Source organism: Cebidichthys violaceus, unplaced genomic scaffold (assembly GCF_023349555.1).
Source record: "Cebidichthys violaceus isolate CVI_PGR_0920_01 unplaced genomic scaffold, fCebVio1.0.p SCAF_9, whole genome shotgun sequence".
NCBI lineage: Eukaryota > Metazoa > Chordata > Actinopteri > Perciformes > Stichaeidae > Cebidichthys > Cebidichthys violaceus.
Genome location: NW_027176975.1, coordinates 8,938,436 through 8,959,463, shown reverse-complemented (window position 1 = coordinate 8,959,463; position 21,028 = coordinate 8,938,436). Strand labels below are relative to the sequence as shown.

Below are 21,028 nucleotides of genomic sequence, written 5' to 3'. Positions count from 1 at the left end.
ATCACAAGCCTAAAGTGACATTTAACTACAGTATACATATTGCAGTGACCGGTTTCAGCATGCAAGTCCACATATGAAAGAGTCAAAATTGCAAACATGATGTCTCACCCGTCCCCCTTGTAGCTGTAAACTAAAAAGCTCAGCCTGATAGAGGTTGGCCGCACTTTGGTAGACGATTGGCAGCTGAGCCTCAGGGTTCATCAGCTCCTCCACTGTCTCCACTGCATTGCCAAGACGAATGGCTGTATTGATCACTGCAACTGCCTCAAGTTCTGGTCAAGAAAATGATCACAGGTAGTCATGTTTTGCAGATAACCCAAGGCAACCCATGTCAGGAATAAAAATACATTTCTTCCTTGCTTTACAATTACTCATTTTAAAAATGAATCATGAGCTGTACTGTACAATGGAATATAGACTTCACACGTGTGCTTTGAGAAGGTCGCTAATGGGTACATATGTGATTATCAACTGACCAGTAATTATGAGTTAATAGACATCTACGGTTAGCAACAAAAGTTGCTTACTTCGTTTCTCTGCCTCAGCAAAGTCATTACAAGAGCTGACAACTCTCTGAATCTCCTCTTTGTCCACCATCACAGTCCTCCCTCCATCCTGCAACACAAAGATTAGAGCTCACTAGAGAGATACCACCAAGATCCCATGGTTATTCAGCATGTTTTAAAGCAGGGCAAATGAATATATGGTGGCTGATTAGCTTTTCTGTAAGTTGTGGATGGACTGTTCTTAATAGCACAACGTCTTCACTCGCCGAGTATTGACAGCAGCATATCAGCAACAGCTACAGTCCTTCATCAGTGTCTACACTACATCTGTTCAGCCAATAAAGTGCTGTGTTTACACCAGGACTTAAAAACTGGAAGTCGGAGTATACCTTGGATTTATGTTGGCAGTAGGTGGTAAAATGATCCAGGTACCAGTGACTGTTTGACTCCTGAACACCCAGCAGGGCCAGAGCTTCAAGCCTAAGTGCAGCCAACAGAGCGGTCTCGTCCTGGGTCGACGCCGCTTGATTCACCTGCCTTACTGCTGCCTGGACTAGAGACAGGAAAAACCAAGACGGATGCAATTTAGGGAGCATTTGTTTCTTTTACTGAAACAAACCAATCTTGTGGAGTTTATAGATTTTAACTGCAGATTTGCTTCTGTGAATTCAGTTCAGAGTTCACAGATGCCCTGTGGTCATATGCACCCACACGGTATAAAGAGTTTCTTTCATGCAAAACAAAAAATGCATTCATGGTACTTGACAGAATTTTTAAAAACAAGTATGCAAGTGTCATGCGAGAAGGAAGTCCTTACTGTTGACAAAGTCAATGCAGCCCTGGATCTCCTGGTGAGTCAGCAGCTCCTCATAAACATCTCTTTCTTCAGTAGCAATCGATGAGCGCTAATTGAAGGGGACAAATACACACACACACACACACACACACACACACACACACACACACACACACACACACACACACACACACACACACACACACACACACACACACACACACACACACACACCACTTAATTTTTCTCTGATCACATTAATCGTTTCCCCATTCATACTGATGAAGTTGAATTGCTGCCTTCACATTTCAGCTAGTGAAAATGGATGGCTCCTGTTTGTACAGTATTTGTAAAGACAATGGGAGACGAGAAGCCGGGTGATCTGGAGAGTTTGTGTTTGGTGAAGTACAGCTGACACTGCAGCTACTGGAATGTGCTGGCAAGGCCTATAGAGTGACTCGGTGCAGGCAACCCCTTTCAAAGCTCAGTGTAGTCATCTCTTCAGTTGTTATAGTTGTAGTAGTACGAGACACTGCAGTCAGAAATATCGGTTCAGAGCAACAGCTTAAATTATTTATATTACTCAAACTTGGTCTCAATGTTTAATAGTCTTCGATTTTGTAATTTCTGTTCAGTGACATTTTCTGACTGACACAGAAGGCTAAACACAAACAGTTTGTGGTCAACCTGAATGCATCATCCTACAGTTAGACCAGGCTTTGAAACACTGTTACGTCCTGGGGTGAATACAGACGAGACAATGCATATAGTAGCTTTAGTGGAGAGGTGCTTTTTTTAGGTGCATTATTATTAATAGTGATGGCAATTTAATTTAATGTTACTGTCGTTTAAATGGCATTTATTTAACTGAATATCTGACCAGTCCAAAAAACAAGTGAATAGAGTGTGATAAGAACTGGTGAGCAAGAGAGAAACTTCAGTAAACAAACTTTGTTACAAAGATGGTGGAAGTCTAATCAACCCTTCTATACAAAGAAAGCAGATAATTAACCAAACATTGTTACATAAATGATGACAATGAAACACAAGAGGTCCCTGGCTTCTCACCCTTCCCGAGGACTGATCCCGCTTGCGAGCCTTGGCCTGGCTCAGTGTGTCTTGGTAGTCTTGGGCCAAAGCTTCCTGGCTATTCCTCAGCATTGCGTTCGGATTATTCAGGGCTCCCATTGTCACAGATGTCTGACCTCTGTCAACCGCTTCATTGATGGCAATCACAGCAGCATGCACTAACAACAACAGTGTGTGTGAACATTTCAGTGCTGGCCAGAAGGATATTAGGAAACAACACAAACAAAATGATTCAGAGATTTAGTTAGAGCGTCAGAGGACTTACAGGCAGCTTCATCCACTGAGAGCTCATTGGCCAAGATTCCTCCAATCTTACTGAAAGCTGGCATTTGAATGCCATACTTCTCCAGCTCACTCCTCATGTTACTGATCTCTTCCTCTAGAAGACAGATATACACCAATTTCAGGGGTTATTGTGTAAAAACTAATATATATATATATAATTTAATTAATATTCTCTTTGCTCATGATTTTCAAAACACTTTCATTCTAAATGTAGTTTTTCTGAGGACCTGTATAACTCTCAGACATGTTCATAACTGTGCTCATTATGAAATTAAAGTGAGTTAAAATTGGAAAAGAAAAAATGATCCAATGTCAACAGCTTTGAAGCTTGGTTGTGTGTGTGTGTGTGTGTGTGTGTGTGTGTGTGTGTGTGTGTGTGTGTGTGTGTGTGTGTCTCCTATTCAGTGTTATTGAATGGCTGCAGTGGATATTTTGATAGACTGAAATGTTGGATAATTCAAAAATCTAAATTACAGACAAGATGTTTATAAAAATCTTCATAAAATGGTACATGCTTGAGAGAACATAACATTATTTTGTGTTTTTCAATCATTATAAGGACTAGTTAATAAAATTACCTCCCACACAAAGAGGATTCTCATTAAATGTAAGCACAACTAGGTGTGTACTCAACAGTATTTTACAAGCCCTAAGGAAACATTCATCCTTCATTTTAAAAGCAATTAATAACTTTGTTGTTTCTTCTATTGTTTAAAGAGGTGCATGTTATTGTATATCGCTCAGATTCAGGAGAAGCCAATTTCCACTGGTATTACCTGTGAAGGCCACTTTCCCCAGCAGGTCCTGGATCTGTGGTGCAATGCCCAGTTTGTAAAGGTACAAGCTGAAATAAACCATAAGATTTAGACCATAAGATTCTCTCTCTCTCTCTCTCTCTCTCTCTCTCTCTCTCTCTCTCTCTCTCTCTCTCTCTCTCTCTCTCTCTCTCTCTCTCTCTCTCTCTCTCTCTCTCTCACTCACACTCACACACACACACACACACACACACACACACACACACACACACACACACACACACACACACACACACTTTGTCATTTTGTACAGTCTGACATCATGAAACTGAAACTAGTTTTGGACCATTTTCCTTCATGATTGTTGCTGCTCATGGCCTGTCACACATACACCACAGGGGGGTAGTGTTGGCTCACATTACAAAAAGCACCATCTGACAGCAACCAGCCGGCTCAGTCCACCAATGAGCATTGAAATCAACAGGCAGGTGGCTGGAAACTTCATAAAACTTTCATCTTCCCGCGGGTACCCGATAAGTGGTAATGAATTATAGATAATTAAGGCAGGTCTGGCATCAGCACAGCTCTGAGTGGAACACTTGTAGTAGCTGGTTATTCTGCCCTTAAGCCACAGTGAGTGTGTAAACATGAACATGTACTCTGTCCTTGGGACACAGGGAGCTGTAGACAACTATCTAAACTCTGATTAAACAAAGGGTAATGTTTTAACAAGCAGGTAGCTGATTCAGTCTGAGATACACAAACACAGTAACAGCTGACCGGGATTAATGAAGGTGGCCGATTAAGTCACAGGGGTTACTGACAATCAGCTGACTAGCTTGGAGAAACAAGCTATCTCCAGACTGTGGATCCTCCTTGTTTATTTCCATGTTTTCCTCTTCCTTTTAGACAACAAACTACTCCACCACTTTGTCATTATGTTTTAAAATATACTAAACTATGCTCTTTCCCCATGACATTGTGTTCCCTTTCAAGTTTCCACCACACTGAGTGCAGAAGCATCCGCTGCTTTGCCTCCATGTGTTTGTACCCAGGGAAGCAGAGTATTCAGTGGGTCCTTGTGGGACGTAAGCTGGACCCGCAGGAAGGAAGAACACGTGTGTGCATAAAGAGGGAAGGAAACCAATTCTCTGAGGACCTGAGCGAAACACTACAACAGAAAAAACAATCCAAGCAGCTGACATAACCACTCCCTAAATCTGTGTTTGGCTGACTGGATGGGTCAGATGGATAAAATTGTCCCTTCAGTTCATTCAAAGTCATCTCACTAGAAAAAGCAAGGGCCTGAAGTTGTAATTCTCCAGCCACCCAAGTTACAGTAAGGTCCTAAACTTTTTTTTTTTGCGGTTTCACAAACCCGAAACTATGACAAATAATTAAACCTTTGTGGTGAGACTACAAGTAAAGAGTTGAGCACTGAAACACCACATTCAATTTACCAGAAAGCTCTCGATTAAATGCTGAATAGATGTATTAGAAGCAGTGTTCAGAGTGTGGTTACGCACATCAAAAGTGTTTAAAACACAAACTATTCAGAGTAATTGAATAGTTAATTGGACAATTTAGGGACTGAAAGCATTTGAATGTGCAACAATGCAGCAACATTTGCTTACAGCCAAATGCATGGTACTGTATAATATAGCCTTGACCTACTTAAAACAAATCCTATAAAAGGTCTGTGTTTGACAAGAACCGTCTCTGCCTAACCTGAGTAGAAACAACATTTTCCAGTTCCTGTTTCATATCACTCACTAAGTATTGTTTCTGTTCTTCACATATAACTTAAAAGGTTGAACTTAATGGGAACAAAAAGAGGTCTTGCCTGACCCCATCTATACATCAGCTGTCCTTAACTTCTGTAACTTTAATACACTGCAGTGTAGAAAGCAAAATACCTACTCAAACCTCAAACCTGTCAAAGTCAAAACCAAAGTGTATTACAATGTCGGCCATAACCACCAACTTAAAGTAAATAAATCCAAATTAGACACTGAGCCACCTGTCTGTGACAAAGAGTATGAGCAGATTAAAAAACATACAGACAAATGCCATTCTTGCTACATCTAATCTGCCCATTAGCTCATAGTTTAATTCTAACTATCAGACAGCAGCAGTAGGCCTTTATGTCAGCTACGACAAATAGTTTAGTGCAGTGGTTTTCATTTCTTTCTTAGATGTGTAAATCACAGATGACAGTCAGGTGAGAAATGCATGAAGACACTAAAGTTAAAAATCACTGTTTTGTTTTTTTTCTTACCTCAGTGCGTGAATGCAGTATACCACTTTGGGCATGTTTTTGCGATCGTACACATCTGTTGTTTCAGGATAGAATATCTGAAAGCAGACACCACCACCACCACCATCATATATATATATATATATATATATATATATATATATATATATATATATACACATACATACATACATACATATATATATACATACACACATACATATATTCAACTACATATATTCAACTTTAACAACAGCCACCAGCATCATTTCTCATAGACTGATGGCTATGAGCTTCACAGAGGTGGCGTTTGCTGCAGTGCTATTGCATTTTCTAGGTGTGCATGGTACATATTAAGTTGTATAGTTGTTTTTTTTCCCCAAACAGACATCTTACAGATATTTACTTAATGCCTAAAACATGGCTAGCCTTTACTAACAAATATGTCTCATAGAGAATTCTTTTTTTTCCATTAAGTCATAACTGAGTAATGCTCTCAACATAACAATTTTGCTCAAAAAAATGAATGGTGAAATAAAAAAGCTACAGATAAGACAACGTTATTACAGTGACTTCATGAAAATTGTGAATTAAATTACTTTAAAAAGGATCCCAAAGGGCAGCACAGAGAAAAGTGGAGATCAATTTTACCTCATTTTTATTTCCAAGATCGGCCTCAGTGAAGTCTTTTGTGTCATCTCATAAAAGATGCAATGTGGTTACTATTGTTCTGTGACATCTGCCACACCCTCATTACAATTTCATCCATCAGTGTTTACATTCCTAAAGATGCATGAAATGTGTGAGTGCAGTGTGTGAATCATGTCACAGAGATTAAACTATTTATATTTTCCAGTCAAATCTGAGTTCTACTATACCTTTCGTAATTGAATAATTGTATCATGTAAAAACAGGTTGCCACAGGTGCTTAAGCGTACTCACGATGTGATTAAAATTTGTGTTAACTGATTCAATATTTGTGTGTCACCCTTTACTCTCTGCAGTTTTTTAGCTTAAATGACTAAAAGCCTTATTTGACACAGTTTTTACTGCAGCCCTAGGATGGATTCTGCGGGCTGAAATTCATTTAGCAACCAATAGATTATATCCTGTCCTAGTTCTGGATTCTACTGGCTGAATGGACGGATAGATTGTAATCTGTGTTAGTTCCAGTAGGACATTATTAGTTGTAGGATTCTGACCTAAAATATGAGCGATTCACCCTGAGCCAATGAACACATGAAAAAGTCAAGGAATGCCAATTCCGAAGTTTGTGTTGCAAAGCATCACAAAATCTCCCTCTTAGCTTTTTGTTTGTTTGTTTGTTTATAAGATGGGCTTGTAGGACAGCTACAAGGAGTAGAAGTTTGCGGTACAATAAATGGCCGTGGTTAAATGACACTATGTTGTCAGATAAGAACACAACTTCTTACATAGCGCACAAAAACGTTCCCCCAAGTTAGAAAAATTAAATCTGCTGCAAATCAATTACTCAACTAAACACAAACAATTCAAGTCTTGGGCAGTCTCCCTTCATTAAACACAACTCATGTCTTTCATGAACACATATAATTGATTAGCATTCAAACAGCACCTGCTGTTGTGCTGATGAGGACTTTTGCATTAGCATGAGTCATGTCATTTTCTCAGTCCTTCAGCTTGTTTACCGTATGTGTCATTCCATATCTCTCACAGAGAAGCTCAAGTGATAGTTTTTACTTAGCAAAGACTCTTATAGAATATCAACAGTTTTATATAAGCTTTAATTCATCTACAAATCAGAGTCATTAGTTATCAGTGTGATGAGAACTAATGACTCAAAAGGGTCTGTATACTGAACATGTTTGGCTGTGTGAGCCACTTACCTTGGGGAGACCCACTGACTCCATGGCTCTGAGCCACTGCACTGTGTTGTCGGTGTGTCTGAAGTGCAGCCCTTTGGTCTGAAGATGAAAACAGGAGCACAGACATATTAATGGAACTATATGAGGAAGTGCGGAGAAATTGTTCAGAACATTACTGCTGCAATCTGAAAAACAGTGACAATAAGGTTGTTATGGCATGCACAAATATTGCTGCATTATAGAAACGCGAGATCATCATCGATGGCCTTAAAACACGCACGACAGCCGAGCGGGTCCGATAACTAAAAAACCTCATGCTGACTCCTTAACTTATCTAGAGTCTAACAGTTTGATAAAGTGTGTTTGCCATTTGTCAAAGAGAAAAAGAAGGAGCTCAAAGTCAGGCTAAAGATCTCGCTCAGACACTTTTGTAGTAGGCGCCAACAACTGCCTGCCACTTTTATCCCTTTCCTGTGTGGAACTGTTTAAAACTGTCAGGAAGTGTCCAAAAATAATCTCCATGTCTACTATGATGTAAACTGGTGAAACATTACAATGCAGTGCAACTATGACCTTACCTGAAGACGGCTGGATATAAATAAAAGAATGGAGGTGTACCTTATAGCGGGCCTGATCTCTGTCGTAGATCCTTTTCTCAGACACCATTTTGGGGGCAAAAAAGTTGGCTAGTTTGCCAAGGTAGACACCATTCCTCAGCCCCTCCTCCAGTTCTGTGGTCGGGGGCAAGTCCTCCTCTAGGCAGGCCTCCATCCACCTGAGAGTACACAAATACTGATCTCAGAGCAGCCAGGGACTTTTCTCTCTTGCAACCAAACTGACCTTAGTGGAAAATCCTTTTTGAGATGGTTATTACTAACAACTAACTTACTATCAAATATCTAAACACACAAATAATTACAGTCTAAGCTGGCAAGTTAATGGTATAAAGCTGAGAAGTGAATAACATTATCTCAAACTATTGCTAAACTAGCTGTGGTGAATAGAAATAAAGATGAGAAGACACTACTCTCAGGAAGTACAGTAAGAGCTTAACTCAGCTAAGTGGCTGGGGAGATTTCCAGTTTAATTTCTTCGGCTTCTCTGTAACACTGAGCAGCTTGCTATGGTTACATTCAGAGTTTAAACAAATATCATCCACTCTATTTACCCTGCCATCTGAGATGTACTACGGAGTGCAGTGCAATTCATGAAGTGGCTGAATGCCTGCATGTATTGAGCAAGTCAATATTGACTTTTCCTACACCTGCTGCCCTGAGCAAAAACCAAAGACAGTGGGCCGAGAACATACCAATTTAGATCATAATAACAATAATGCAATGCTGTCTTTGATCTATAATACTGAGGTGGGATAAGATTTTATTTCAAAGTTAGTAAATACAGCACCTTTAAATTATTTTCTACCAGATCAACTCAAATCTAGATACATTGTGTCCACTGGATGAAAAATGTAAGAATTAGTTAAAGAGCAAACGTTTGTGTAAACAACAAGAGCATTTCAGCTTTAGCCTGAAACCAATAATAAATGAACACTTCAATTTAATGTCTTCATTTAAATACATTTTATTACAACAACACAAACTCCAGATGTACGATAGTTTATCAAGTCAGTGCTGCTATAATTATCTGAAATGTTTTTAGTTAAACGGATCAACAAAGTGGCCTGTAGTCTGTAGTCCAGTGAGAACTGGGCATCGTTACAGCAGCACCCACACTGAGCCCAGCATGCTTCAGGAAGGGGGCTGTGGACAGACTTACAGTTTGAGCATTGGGACCACGTAAAGGTTAAAGGTTAGGTTTACTTGTCAAGCGGACAATGTCAGGTTACAGATGTAAATACTAAATACTATTTCAGCTGAAATTGATCACCGGTGAAGGTTTGTGAGTTTCACTTCCGCAGCACAATCATGTGTTTTCATGAGAAATGTGGTAGAAGCTAAAAAATGAATAGACAATACTCAGCTTGTTTTAAAATAATGTTGACCTTCTTTCAAACTGATGTAATTTCCTTTAAAAAAGAGCGGCTTCAGAGCAGTCTCTGCCAGACTGTTCCCAGAGACATTTGGAAAAAATCCATTCCAAAGAGCTAGTGAATGATTTGTGAGCATGGTGAATCATCATGGTCTGAAAATCTGTTACACATCATCTTACTGCCTGGAAGTGATGCAACCCCACCCCTAAAAACTGTTTATATGTTATTGTTTTACCTTTTTGCTCATCGTCATACAATTATATGTATCCTTTATGCAGTGCACAATGCTCAGTGACTTATGTTTTGTTGATGGGTTTCATTAATACCAAAAGCTTCTATCTTTCCGTCTACAAGCAATAAAGTGCTTCCTCCCACATGCATGCGCACAGACACCTTGTTTAGGTTAATTAAGGCTGTGTGGGCGCTCACAGGATCTAGTCTGCCATAATATGTGTCAGCACCTGGTCAGCACATTAGAGGAAAACCACAACACATCATGCACTGTCAACGCACAAACCCAGTGGAGAGTGTAGGATGGGCACCTTGAGGAATAAAGCATCCTCGTAACCAACTATTTCACCTGATGCTGTAGATTATGCAAAAGAAAACGTCTGCCATAGTTCAGTGTTTTTTAGAATGGAAAGTACAGTATAGTAGTACAGTCAATGCATCTTCCCTGTAAAACCTTGTAACAAGCAGACGCTATTGTTATATCAACACCGGAGACCCTCAACAGGCACATGGCGTTACACGTCAGACTGCATGACAATGACACTGATACAGACACACAAGCGCTCAGGCACACAGACATGTGGACACAACATAGCTTAGAGACTGACACCAACCAGGGCAAAATAGAGACACATTGTTGAATATTTTCACTTTCATATCTCCATAAAAGAGACAAATTAATGGAGAAGATCAAATGCCGACAACATTCAAGATAACAGAGGATGAAAAACACAGTCAAAGGAACATCCTGCATGGGTAACAGAGCCCTCCTGTGAAACGCCACTTCCTGTACTTAAAACAATGCCGGGAGAACTCGTCTCCTGAAGCAGGACAGGCTAGCACTCTTGTTTACAACGCTCCAAAGCAGGCCTTCCTGTCATTGTCCAATCTGAAACTCAGCGGGCAAAACAAAACACAGCTTTCTGGACTTAAGTCTGGACTCCAAAACAAGTGTGTGGCTTCTGCCGCCAGAAAACCTGCACAAGTAAGCCAAAAAGAATACGTGTAGTGCTCAAAGTAGTCGCACAGGGTGTAATGCGCCCCTAACTGTGAAAATAGCCTCTCAGTGATCCGGTGCTATTTGCACGTATTTAAATTAGGTAACATATCATATTTCTACACAAATGAGCCTCATTGCAAAAGCAGTCCAATTTACAAAGATCAGCACTAATAGCAGTTACAGTAAAATGATTAGCGTCTTCAGTCAGTTGATGGTAACTAAGGCGCATTTATAGGGGCTGTGTCACAGCAGCATTGGATGATATCTTTTCTGCTGTCCACTTTAAATTATAATCTTCTTTTACAGTCTTTTGAGGAATGTTTCTGCACCTTGACCTGTAGGTACAGCCTAAAAAATATTTGTTTTCTTTTTCCCTATAACAGCATTTATACTATGCCACATGAATAGTCGTTACAAGTAATGCACAATTTATGGTGCCATCAGTGGCACCGCAATCCGTTCTTTGTGAAGTCGTCCCAGAGTGTCTCCTGAAGGCTTGCGTCACGCTGGTCATGAGTTTGTGCTTGTGTGGGTGCCTGTGTGTGTGTGTGCGTGTGTAATGAGAGAAATTTAGCATATGTGGTAGGGAAGGGTGTATCTGAAAATTAGGATAATATCCTTGACTGGAAAAACACATGATCTAGATATCCTGCAGTGGACCTGTATCAAAGCAAACCAAAAGGGTTCCCATCCAAAAGAACTACAAATTAAACCATCAACGGTTTACTCTCCCCTGAAGGTACGAAGTCTAATTCTAGAAACTACTCTCTATGCTCTGTGTGTGTGTGTGTGTGTGTGTGTGTGTGTGTGTGTGTGTGTGTGTGTGTGTGTGTGTGTGTGTGTGTGTTGTAGGAGGTGTGTCTATCAACTGACAACAACAATAGTTAAGACTAACTCAGCACTCTACCAAGTGCACTGAAGGGGACTTTGAACAACAAAGCATGTGGGCAATCTACTGTGTTCTAGGCAAATATGATAGTTCATATGTGACATAAATCATCAGCAAATTAGCCAATAAAAGCTTTGAATGTACTATCCTGCAGCTGACCTGCTGTCATGTAAGGCACTGGAAGCAAACTAACTGTCTTTTTAAATCAAAGATGTTGGGGAGGATATTTTCATTGAAACTTTAATGTTTAAATTTATTTGTTCATGCCACTCCACCATAGTGCATTGGATAAAGGTAGCAATACAACCCCTTTGACGGTGACTTACAGTAAACAAGGGATGTAAAAGTAGCTGTGCTTCATTTATGTTGCAGGAAGAGGATGTGTTTTTTCCCCACTTCTTGAAACACTAAAGAGCATTTATTGGCCAGTTCTGGTGTTCTGGAGTTAATTAAACAAACACATTTCTACGAGTGTTAAGAAAAATATAGGTGTATAATGAAACTATGTCTCTTGTAAGATCATAACCCAGGAGTACTATGGTTGGCTTGTTTCAGTCACTGCTGACTCCTGACTCTAGAGAGGAGAACCTAATCCCACGCTCTGTGGTTGACGGCTTCATTAGCAGCCGTCTTAATCCTAATCTAACTTGACAGCTTTCCCAGAATAAAGGTTTCATTGCACAATTGACAGTAGTGTAAAAGTCAGTAGCACTGGGACGTAATAACAGGAAGCTAGAAAGTGAAAATGTGAGTATGTGTGTATGTAAGAGTGGAATAGTGATCCTTTTGAAGTTAGCAGCGAAGTGATACTAAAACACCTGTTCCTTAAACTGCTGCAGTGGGGCTGAACTAACCTTCCACTACTTTCCAGCTCACTAAAAAAAAAAAAGAAAAAAAAAAAAAAAGTGTGACAATCTAGACGTGGCCCCATTTTGATGACGACTGAATCTGTGCTCAGTCTAGCCAACCTGCCCTTAAATACCCTTATTATCCTGTGACATAAGCAGATCATGTAGGCTATTAAAATAGTCTTTGCTGAGATGAAGTGCAAGTTCAGTTGTCAAACGATAATCTCTGAGGAAATGCTCATATAAATGAGGCTGCACACTCGTATAGAGAGTGTCCCAAGAAAAAGGCTGCTTGCTGAATCACCCCTTGGCTACAGAAGGTTAAAACACCAATTATCAACCCTGAAAATCAATCTCTCTCAGTCTCGGTAGGGTTGTCACAAAATCAGGGTGTAAAAAGAGGCATGATTACACTTCCTGTTCCTTTCTGCTTGGATGGATGCCCTTGTGAAGAAGACAGGAAGTGGTTTAGTTTTGCTCAGGCACCACACAAGAGATAGTCTTCATCAGGTTTATGTCGTCTTTAGAATTACTACTATTCAAAGACTCTTGTGGAAATCATTGCAAGCCTTTGAAACAAAAGAATTTACTAAATCTGCTGAGAAAATGATTAAGAAACCTTCAAAAAAAATTCTGTGTTGTATTTGATTATTTCAGCGATCAGTGAGGTTTAGGACACATTAAGTCAGAACCTCCCATGTCTTAATCACACACGTTCTCCTCAACGCTTACAGCTCCGTGTCATCATCTCACGTGCCGGCTGTATGTTGACTCTGCCTTTATCTATCATCAACACTCCATGCTACGTTACTACCAAAATGATTCAATTACACACTGCTTTGTTCTCTTATCTATCGTATTCCCCTCTCTTTCACTCCACCAGTTAATTTCTCAACCACTCCCTGCTGTTAATATATAACGATGTTCATTAAACACACAGACTTATAATACAGAACTGTTCTACACGATCAAACATTAAACAGACCTACTGCTCCACCCAATGTCATTCCTCTGGGTGTTAAAGTAAACACTATAGAGAAAAATGGTTGCTTGTAGTCAGCATTAAGCTCCTCTTATCTTCAAGGTTTTTTCCCTTCCTCCCTTCCTTCCTTCCTTCCTCCCTTCCCGTCTTACCGCTTGGCCTCCTCCAGGTGACACAGGTACTCGTAGGCGATGTTCTGTCGTCTCCTCTCGTCCATCTCCTCCGCCGACAGCCTCTCATCGTCCTGAATGGCTGGAAAAGGCACGCAAATTCAAAATTATGTCAGTGTATTTTTTTCACTATTCAATCAACATACTAGAGTGTTGATTCTTATTGGCCTTAAAAACACATGATTACTGTAAAAGTGGGCTGGGCAAATTTGTAATCATGATATTAATTACGTTTATTTCATGATATCGATATATGTCACACTAAAACCATGTAACCTGCATTAGCCATTCAGATTTACTAAGTTTCATATTCATAAACTAAGTTATCTTGACACACACTGCATGACACATCTTATTTACACCATGGGCCATTTCAAACACTACATCGCAAAAACAAATCACATGGATATAGCCTACAGTTCTTCATTGTTGATTGTAAATTCAATTGTTTTAAATTGCATCAAACCATAACAAGTTATCTCCAGAGACGTTTCATTCATAGCAGGTTTAGACCGTACACTCCCTCATCAGCAACCATGTCAGTAAAGAATCTCCTCACCATAGAAACATTTCATTAAACTCACATTAAAAGTACAGTACAGAGATACCTCAAATAATAAGTTATTTATTTTGGTGATGCTTAGTACCCATTTCAAGGGAACTGTAGTGACCAGATGCAGAAACTACACAGCAAGCACATTTCAAAGTGTGATAGCTTCTAAGACTGAGAGGTTTAATTTAGTTAAAGGGTTTTTATTTTAACTGTTGGGAACTTAGGTGCCTTTTGGAAACTACATCCCACGCCCCAATGAACCCTTGATTGAGTGAAATGAAACGTCCGCGTCAAAGTGGCCTTAGTGGGGTGCCCGGCTGACAAGTGACTTCCACTGAGAGTTGACCTTTACCTGCAGCTTAATGAGATCTCCTCCCCCCCAACGCTCTAATCCAATCAAATCTCTTTATTTCTGGCTGAGTGGAGGGACAATCTCACACCCGGGGGCTCAGTTTAAGAACAGAGCTTTCTCCCACCGGACTAAGCACTGTGTCCTGGTTTTGGATACAGGCGAGCGTATTAGGGTGTAGGACATCAAGTGAGACTGAAAAACACACACGCTATACGAGTCACAGTCCTCGGTCAATGAATCCAGCCGTTAATGATATTGAACCACATTTAAATCAGATATCTGTAATTCTTACTTAGTGCTGGTCTTTTGTAGCATTTTATGCCTATAAATTGTATATCTTATTTATTGAGTTTGGAACTGCAATGTCGAATCCCAAGACATTTTTCCCCAAAGGGACAGGAAAGTACATTCTACTGAATCTAGCTTGAATCAGTCTCAACAGAAGCTTGACACATCATACACACATGTGGAAGGCAAACAAGACACGCACACACGCGCGCGCGCACACACGCACACACACGCGCGCGCGCACACACACACACACACACACACACACACACACACACACACACACACACACACACACACACACACACACACACACACACACACACACACACACACACACACACACACACCCTGGAAGTACTCAGCGTTATATTTAACCCTCAGGATGGGTTTGTTGCCTTTGTGTGTCACAGGATCACCGGACCTAAGTTGTGGGCTACATGATTATGTGTCATGGTGGGGAACTACAAATGTAAGACCGACTTTGCTTTTGGGTTTGCATAGGTTCCATAACAGCACTTGCAGGTAATACACATGCAGGAGATCCGTTATTTGCCTTGTTTCACACAATGACAAGGGCAAAAAAAATTAACATCTCACAGCCTTTACAACAAACTTACTCACTATTTGTGCTCATATTTCTAGAGACACACCTCTTTTGGATGCACAGTAGCTAAACATCTAGCTAGACTGCATTAGATAGGGTGTCCTGTCATTGAAATTCAATGGTGCAAGTCACAGGATTGCGCTGATGACATAATTGATTGGTGTTATCTCTCTCAAAGTTGCACTTTGCCCACAGATGTTGGTCAGTGACAAGATACAATTTATTCTGACTTGGTTAAGCACTTTGCAGACTAAAGTTGCTTGTTTTATACATCAGTAAGCTCAGTTACATTCTTAACATGCTCATGGACTCAGTTATAAATTGCTCAACAGCAGCAAAATCCCAGGTTAATGGTTAACCTATGAGAAAATGCCTCATGTGTAGACAGGCTGATATGCTAGCTACCGCCATTAACCTTAAATAAATACACAACAATCACTGTGGTGTAGTTTGAGGCACTTTGAAAGAAACAATAAAGTACATTTTAATACGTTCCTGGGTCACATTTTGAGGGAGTTTCCAGACTTTAAGTCCAAACATACACCGCCTGGACACTGAACTTATAACAATAATGTAGTTTTAACGTTAATTTGACAACCAGGATGTGAGCCCCTCACCTAATCACTTCTTACATTGAACATTTAATCACTCTCGTACTCCTCAGACCACGTTTCATTTCTATCTCTCCATGTTGTCCGAGATACTCCTCCAGGTATCCTACTGACCCACCTGTTGCTCATCAGACTTTTTACGTATCAAAAGATATAACGCTGTGCTTATGAGAGAAGAAACCGTTAGAACAAACATTTATCTTACTTCCATAGCGTGGCTTTTGTAGAGTTGCGGTTTCTTCATGATACATCTTGCGTCGTTTCCTCCACTTGTGGACTCGTCTGAACTGGAAAAAAAACCTACGAGCCAACGTGACAGCAACCAGTCAGCAGAATGCCGCGCCTCTCAGGATATATTGATATGAATAAGACAACCGGTGGAGGGGAAAAGTAGCCAAAAAATGGGGCTCAACAGTCTTCAAAAGTTTCATGAAAGCGCCAACTGTCACTTTCGACAGACAAGCCCCATGGTGTGCACTTCTCTGGCTCCCGAACAAACTGTTAGAGTTAATTTGCCGCTGTTAACGTTCCGCTCTGAAGTGAAATGATTGACAGGAGAGGAGACGGACGTTTAGCACCTTGCTCCACCTGCTGGTCAAAAGGTGGCTCATGCTGCATTCACTGTCACTTGGGAAATGGTAAATACCGTCCAACACTACAGTACTGCACTAATATCTCACACTGTAGCTGTGCGTTGACTTTATTCTCCTACTCTGTCTGTTTTACTCAATGTAAGCGTATTCCCATCATATAAATTTCTTTACTTTTTATGCATCTCTTTATCTCTTATACTTCCCCTCTGACACCCTCTCACCATTATCCAGGACCAGGTCCCTTACCGTCCACCATTCATTAAAATGTAGGCTAATTGTCTGCCTTGAATACACTTTTTGTTATTATTCTGAGTAATATCATTTTGATCACAAACAGCAGCCCATTAGAAAGCCACTTAGAAGATTTAAATTTCTTTTCATCATTGGAGTTCCAGTATCCTCCCTTTTTCTCAATTTCCTTCATTCTGGTAAATTATCATGCACCAATTTATGTTGGATATGTCTTTATTTGTGCAAAGGAAAAGACAAAATTTAGGCAGCAGGTGACAATTCTAAACATGAAAATATAACGAAATATAATCCCAAGCATGCTGTGTTGCAGATACAGTAGTAATTGCACTACCTAAATGCATCCACTAGATGGCAGCATTAGTTTGGCATTATGAATGGAGTACCTACAGGGAACACTGCTGCAGTTTGTTTCTCTACTTACACTCAACTACTAAGAACACAAATGAGATTGTCTGCCTCATTTATGTTCTGATGGACTAATTATTAAACACGACCATTGAGTTGAATAAATACCTCTCTATCACTGTTTCAACAAAAACTGAAGGTTATTACCTTCATAAAAATGTTTTGAAGGTGTTTTATATTAGCGTTTACATACACTTTTTATTATGAATGCAAACGTTTTTGTTAGGCAATAAATTCACAGCTAAATTTATTTTATGTTTATCTTATACGTTTAGTATCCCACACATATTAAAGTACCCATGAACAGATGAAAATAAACTACTTGAACAAAGGGAAATAGATACAAATGCTAAATAAGTCTTGGTGAAAATGTCTCTACAGCAGGTAAGTGCAGTAATGTACGGAGATAATGAATATGGAGATTGATTTTATTCTGAGGTTTGAGATAAGGTTTGTGAAATAAAAGCAAAGCATAACTTGCTAGAGAACATAGTTTTTATTGTATATATGTTCAAAAGCAGCACAGTCTGCAATCCCTGCCTTTCCAGTTTCTAACATTATTCACAGGGCATCATTTGGCAAATAATTCTTCACATATTTTCACACTTATGGACCTCTGAACATACAGCTCAGTCATTCTATGACTGGCAGGCCCTTCACAATAATATACACAATTCTATTCTCCAAATACATTTGATTATCTCCAATAAATGGATGAACAGAACTTACAAGAGTGATACATTCACATTTTTCCTCAACAAAAATCTTAATATTGCCATCATTTTCTGCCAGATGAATTTACAGTAAGAACACAAAGTTGACCACAAAAGAACAGAAGTTTTCTTACATACATGCAAGTTTGTGCACACACACACGCACACACACAGAGTAGCAGGTGAGTATGGGCTTAAAGCCAAGGACACACAGAGATGTACAACAGAGATACAGTAGATGGACTTATCGCTTGGGCAAAGCAGGAGACACATGAGTCGATCAAGGAGCTTATAACCAGAAGTCCACCGATATCAGCTTTGATATGTACATTATTTACACTCATATACGCAAGCCCACACACACATCTAGTACTCTCTCTTATACACACTTATGCGTGAGCACACACACACACATTAATACAGTACATAATAGTAATACCCCAAATACCTCAAACATAACCGGTAGTGTAATTTCTCTTCAATACAACATATCAATCCTTCTAATATCCTTGCAGACGTAGCGTTGGATTGACACTGGGCAAAGTCATCACTTTTTATATCAGTGCATTTAGAATTAGTATGTTATACTTTTGTTTAAAAAAATACTTAAATCATATGGTCAAAATCTATCTGTTGTGCAATAGCAGCACACGTCATAATGTTTTTCTAACTGATTTTCCAAAATCTGAGAACATGTTGGGTACACTGAAATGGATGCACATGTACAGTACCATTTTGGAAGCCTTTTTTTGTTGTTTTTGTCGAGTAGCCTTGAAAGAGCCAACTGCAGTGCAAGGACAAACTACCTCTACACTGCGATCACAGACACCAAAAATACAGAGAAAAGCAGGACACCGGCTGTTAGCCACAAAAAAAACACAATCCATGTGCACAAATGAAACAAGACTGAGAGCAAATTAATTGTTCTGTTATATCTGAAAAATGTCAAAAATCTATTATATCAGTTACAATTTTAGAGGTATTTTAGCACTTTGAAAATAGCAAAGTGATGTTATGATTAGTATCTTAAGCAGAATGCAATGAGGTCCCAATGTTGAATAACAAGATACATAACTAGTACAAGGTAGGTCATGTTTTCAAGTGTGAGATTTTAGACAAAACTGTTGGTAAGTCACAACAAATGATAGAGCTCAAATTCATCATCCAGTTTTCTATTTGTTTCACAACTTGAAATGAAACAAACATGCAAACATATTTTCTTAATGTCACCAATAAGCCCTCAAAAAGAGGTGCTCGTTATTTATTTATTTGTTTTTTAATTTGAAGTTATGATTGGTAACATACACCATTTGATTACCTATTGGAACTATTTTTTTTCTGAAGCAGAGGAGGATTATCTCACCAAAGTAAAAGACTTTAGGGGATATCTGACAAAAGAGAACAGGTGGTTTGACAAAAAAAAGGAATTCCCAACCTATTAAGATACTGTCCACATTATCTCACATCTATAACCGACACGCAATAAAGGGCATGAATATTTCATCTATTTACTTCCTATTCAGTTTCTGTCTGTTTCTTATGACCTTTGGACACCACATGACTATGGGCAGACTGCTCCAGTTAAGGAGAGGCACATTTAAAAAAGGCCATTCAGTATTTTTAAAAGGAAGCAGCATGACATGTCACTATCAACCCTACTGCCACAAGGAGATCCAACACAAAGCTAAATCAGAAGGAGAGCTCATCAGCGAGCCTTTACACAATAATACAACACATGGATGGAGACCTGGAGTAACAACATTTGGATAAAAAAAGTCATCATTCCAACTTCCACAAAACACAAAACAATATGCAGAAAATACATAGCAGCCTCAGATTCAACATACCATACAATTACTGGTACAAGAAAAAACAGTTTTTTAAAATGGCCTTTTTGATTTTTGGTTGGGTAATGCAAAGGGCTTGGCCTCATACGTGAATTATCTATGTTGAAAAGGTTGAAGATGTCTGAGCAAATGTCATGTTGAGCAAAATACAGCATTGTGTGTCCAGTACGGTGCAAGTGTAGAAAAAAAAGTCTATTTCAAGACATGTATTTGCACATTAAATCTATCTATTTGTGATTTATTTTTTTTCATGTGTTGATGTCCATGTTGCCTTTCTGTATACTGTCTACAACATGTCCTGTGTAGGTGAGTCTTGTGGGCAAGCCAGCTGTCATACAGCTGTGTCATATGTCCGCTCTGTCTGATCATCTATTCCCTACGTTGTCACACAGAAGGTTGGCTGTGCTCATTACAGCTTGTTTTTCACTTTTCTCCCCATCTGGCTTGTCTTAATAAGACTGTATCAATATTAAAAGCCTTGAGCTCTAACTATGCAGGGACTCCACTCAAACGTATGGCTACAGCTGGAAGGGGCAACCAGTCACTGAACAAAACTCCACCAAAAGTCTCAGTACCAAAACATGTGCAAACTCTCAGCTCTGTCATGTGAGATCTCCAGACAGTACATTCACAAAAAGGCTGAGCTTATTATTGAATAACAAGGAATCTATTGATTTGGATTTGTATGATAAAATTAAAACACACTGTGAGAAAGGTGGATTGCTATCCAGCTTTAACTAAGATACATTAGCAAATGTGATGAAGATATGAAGTGAACCAAGCCATTTGCACTCCTTGCTCAACACTCCCTGGGCTTCCTCTCAGATTCACCCAGGTTTTATCCATGTTTTATCCCAGCCGATGTACGCCAAGCTGGTGTTACATAAGGACATTCGCCCTGGTGTCAGGCAACCGCAGTGCAACCAGACCTCCCCCGACAAGCACAGACGAGGCCATGAGGATGGGGATGGCCTTTGTGATGCCAACAAGAGAGCCAAAAATCAGATTTCCCAAGACTGCAGCCAGCTTACACAGAGCGTTGCAGAACCCAAAGCCTGTTCCTCTGGGGAGAGAAGAATCAGGGACAGGAGGAGGTAAAAGGTGAGGACAGAGAAATATGTTAGAGTTGACTAAATTACCCCTGTGATTTATGTGTATCTCTGTC

The 21,028-nt window shown here is 39.7% G+C and overlaps 2 protein-coding genes across 3 annotated transcripts in view; both read right to left on the bottom strand.

Annotated features, from left to right (window-relative positions):
* The window catches only part of iqgap2 (IQ motif containing GTPase activating protein 2), a 33,536-nt gene extending 16,982 nt beyond the window's left edge, over positions 1-16,554 (bottom strand). Inside the window, exons 1-12 of one of the 2 annotated variants that reach the window (XM_068704153.1) lie at positions 16,259-16,554; positions 13,625-13,724; positions 8,151-8,307; positions 7,554-7,631; positions 5,710-5,786; positions 3,453-3,520; positions 2,657-2,770; positions 2,371-2,549; positions 1,324-1,411; positions 896-1,059; positions 528-615; positions 109-272 (exon numbers count right to left, since the gene is read on the bottom strand). In XM_068704153.1, the coding sequence (XP_068560254.1) occupies positions 109-272; positions 528-615; positions 896-1,059; positions 1,324-1,411; positions 2,371-2,549; positions 2,657-2,770; positions 3,453-3,520; positions 5,710-5,786; positions 7,554-7,631; positions 8,151-8,307; positions 13,625-13,724; positions 16,259-16,304 (1,323 nt within the window). In that variant the 5' untranslated portion in view covers positions 16,305-16,554. The remainder of the gene's footprint in view (positions 1-108; positions 273-527; positions 616-895; positions 1,060-1,323; positions 1,412-2,370; positions 2,550-2,656; positions 2,771-3,452; positions 3,521-5,709; positions 5,787-7,553; positions 7,632-8,150; positions 8,308-13,624; positions 13,725-16,258) is intronic. The other variant, XM_068704154.1, reaches the window with a different exon arrangement.
* Positions 16,555-17,797: 1,243 nt separating this feature from the next.
* sv2ca (synaptic vesicle glycoprotein 2Ca) overlaps positions 17,798-21,028 on the bottom strand; it is a 28,698-nt gene continuing 25,467 nt past the window's right edge. The window contains exon 13 of the mRNA XM_068703932.1: positions 17,798-20,926. Coding sequence (XP_068560033.1) covers positions 20,743-20,926 — 184 coding nt within the window. The 3' untranslated portion in view covers positions 17,798-20,742. The remainder of the gene's footprint in view (positions 20,927-21,028) is intronic.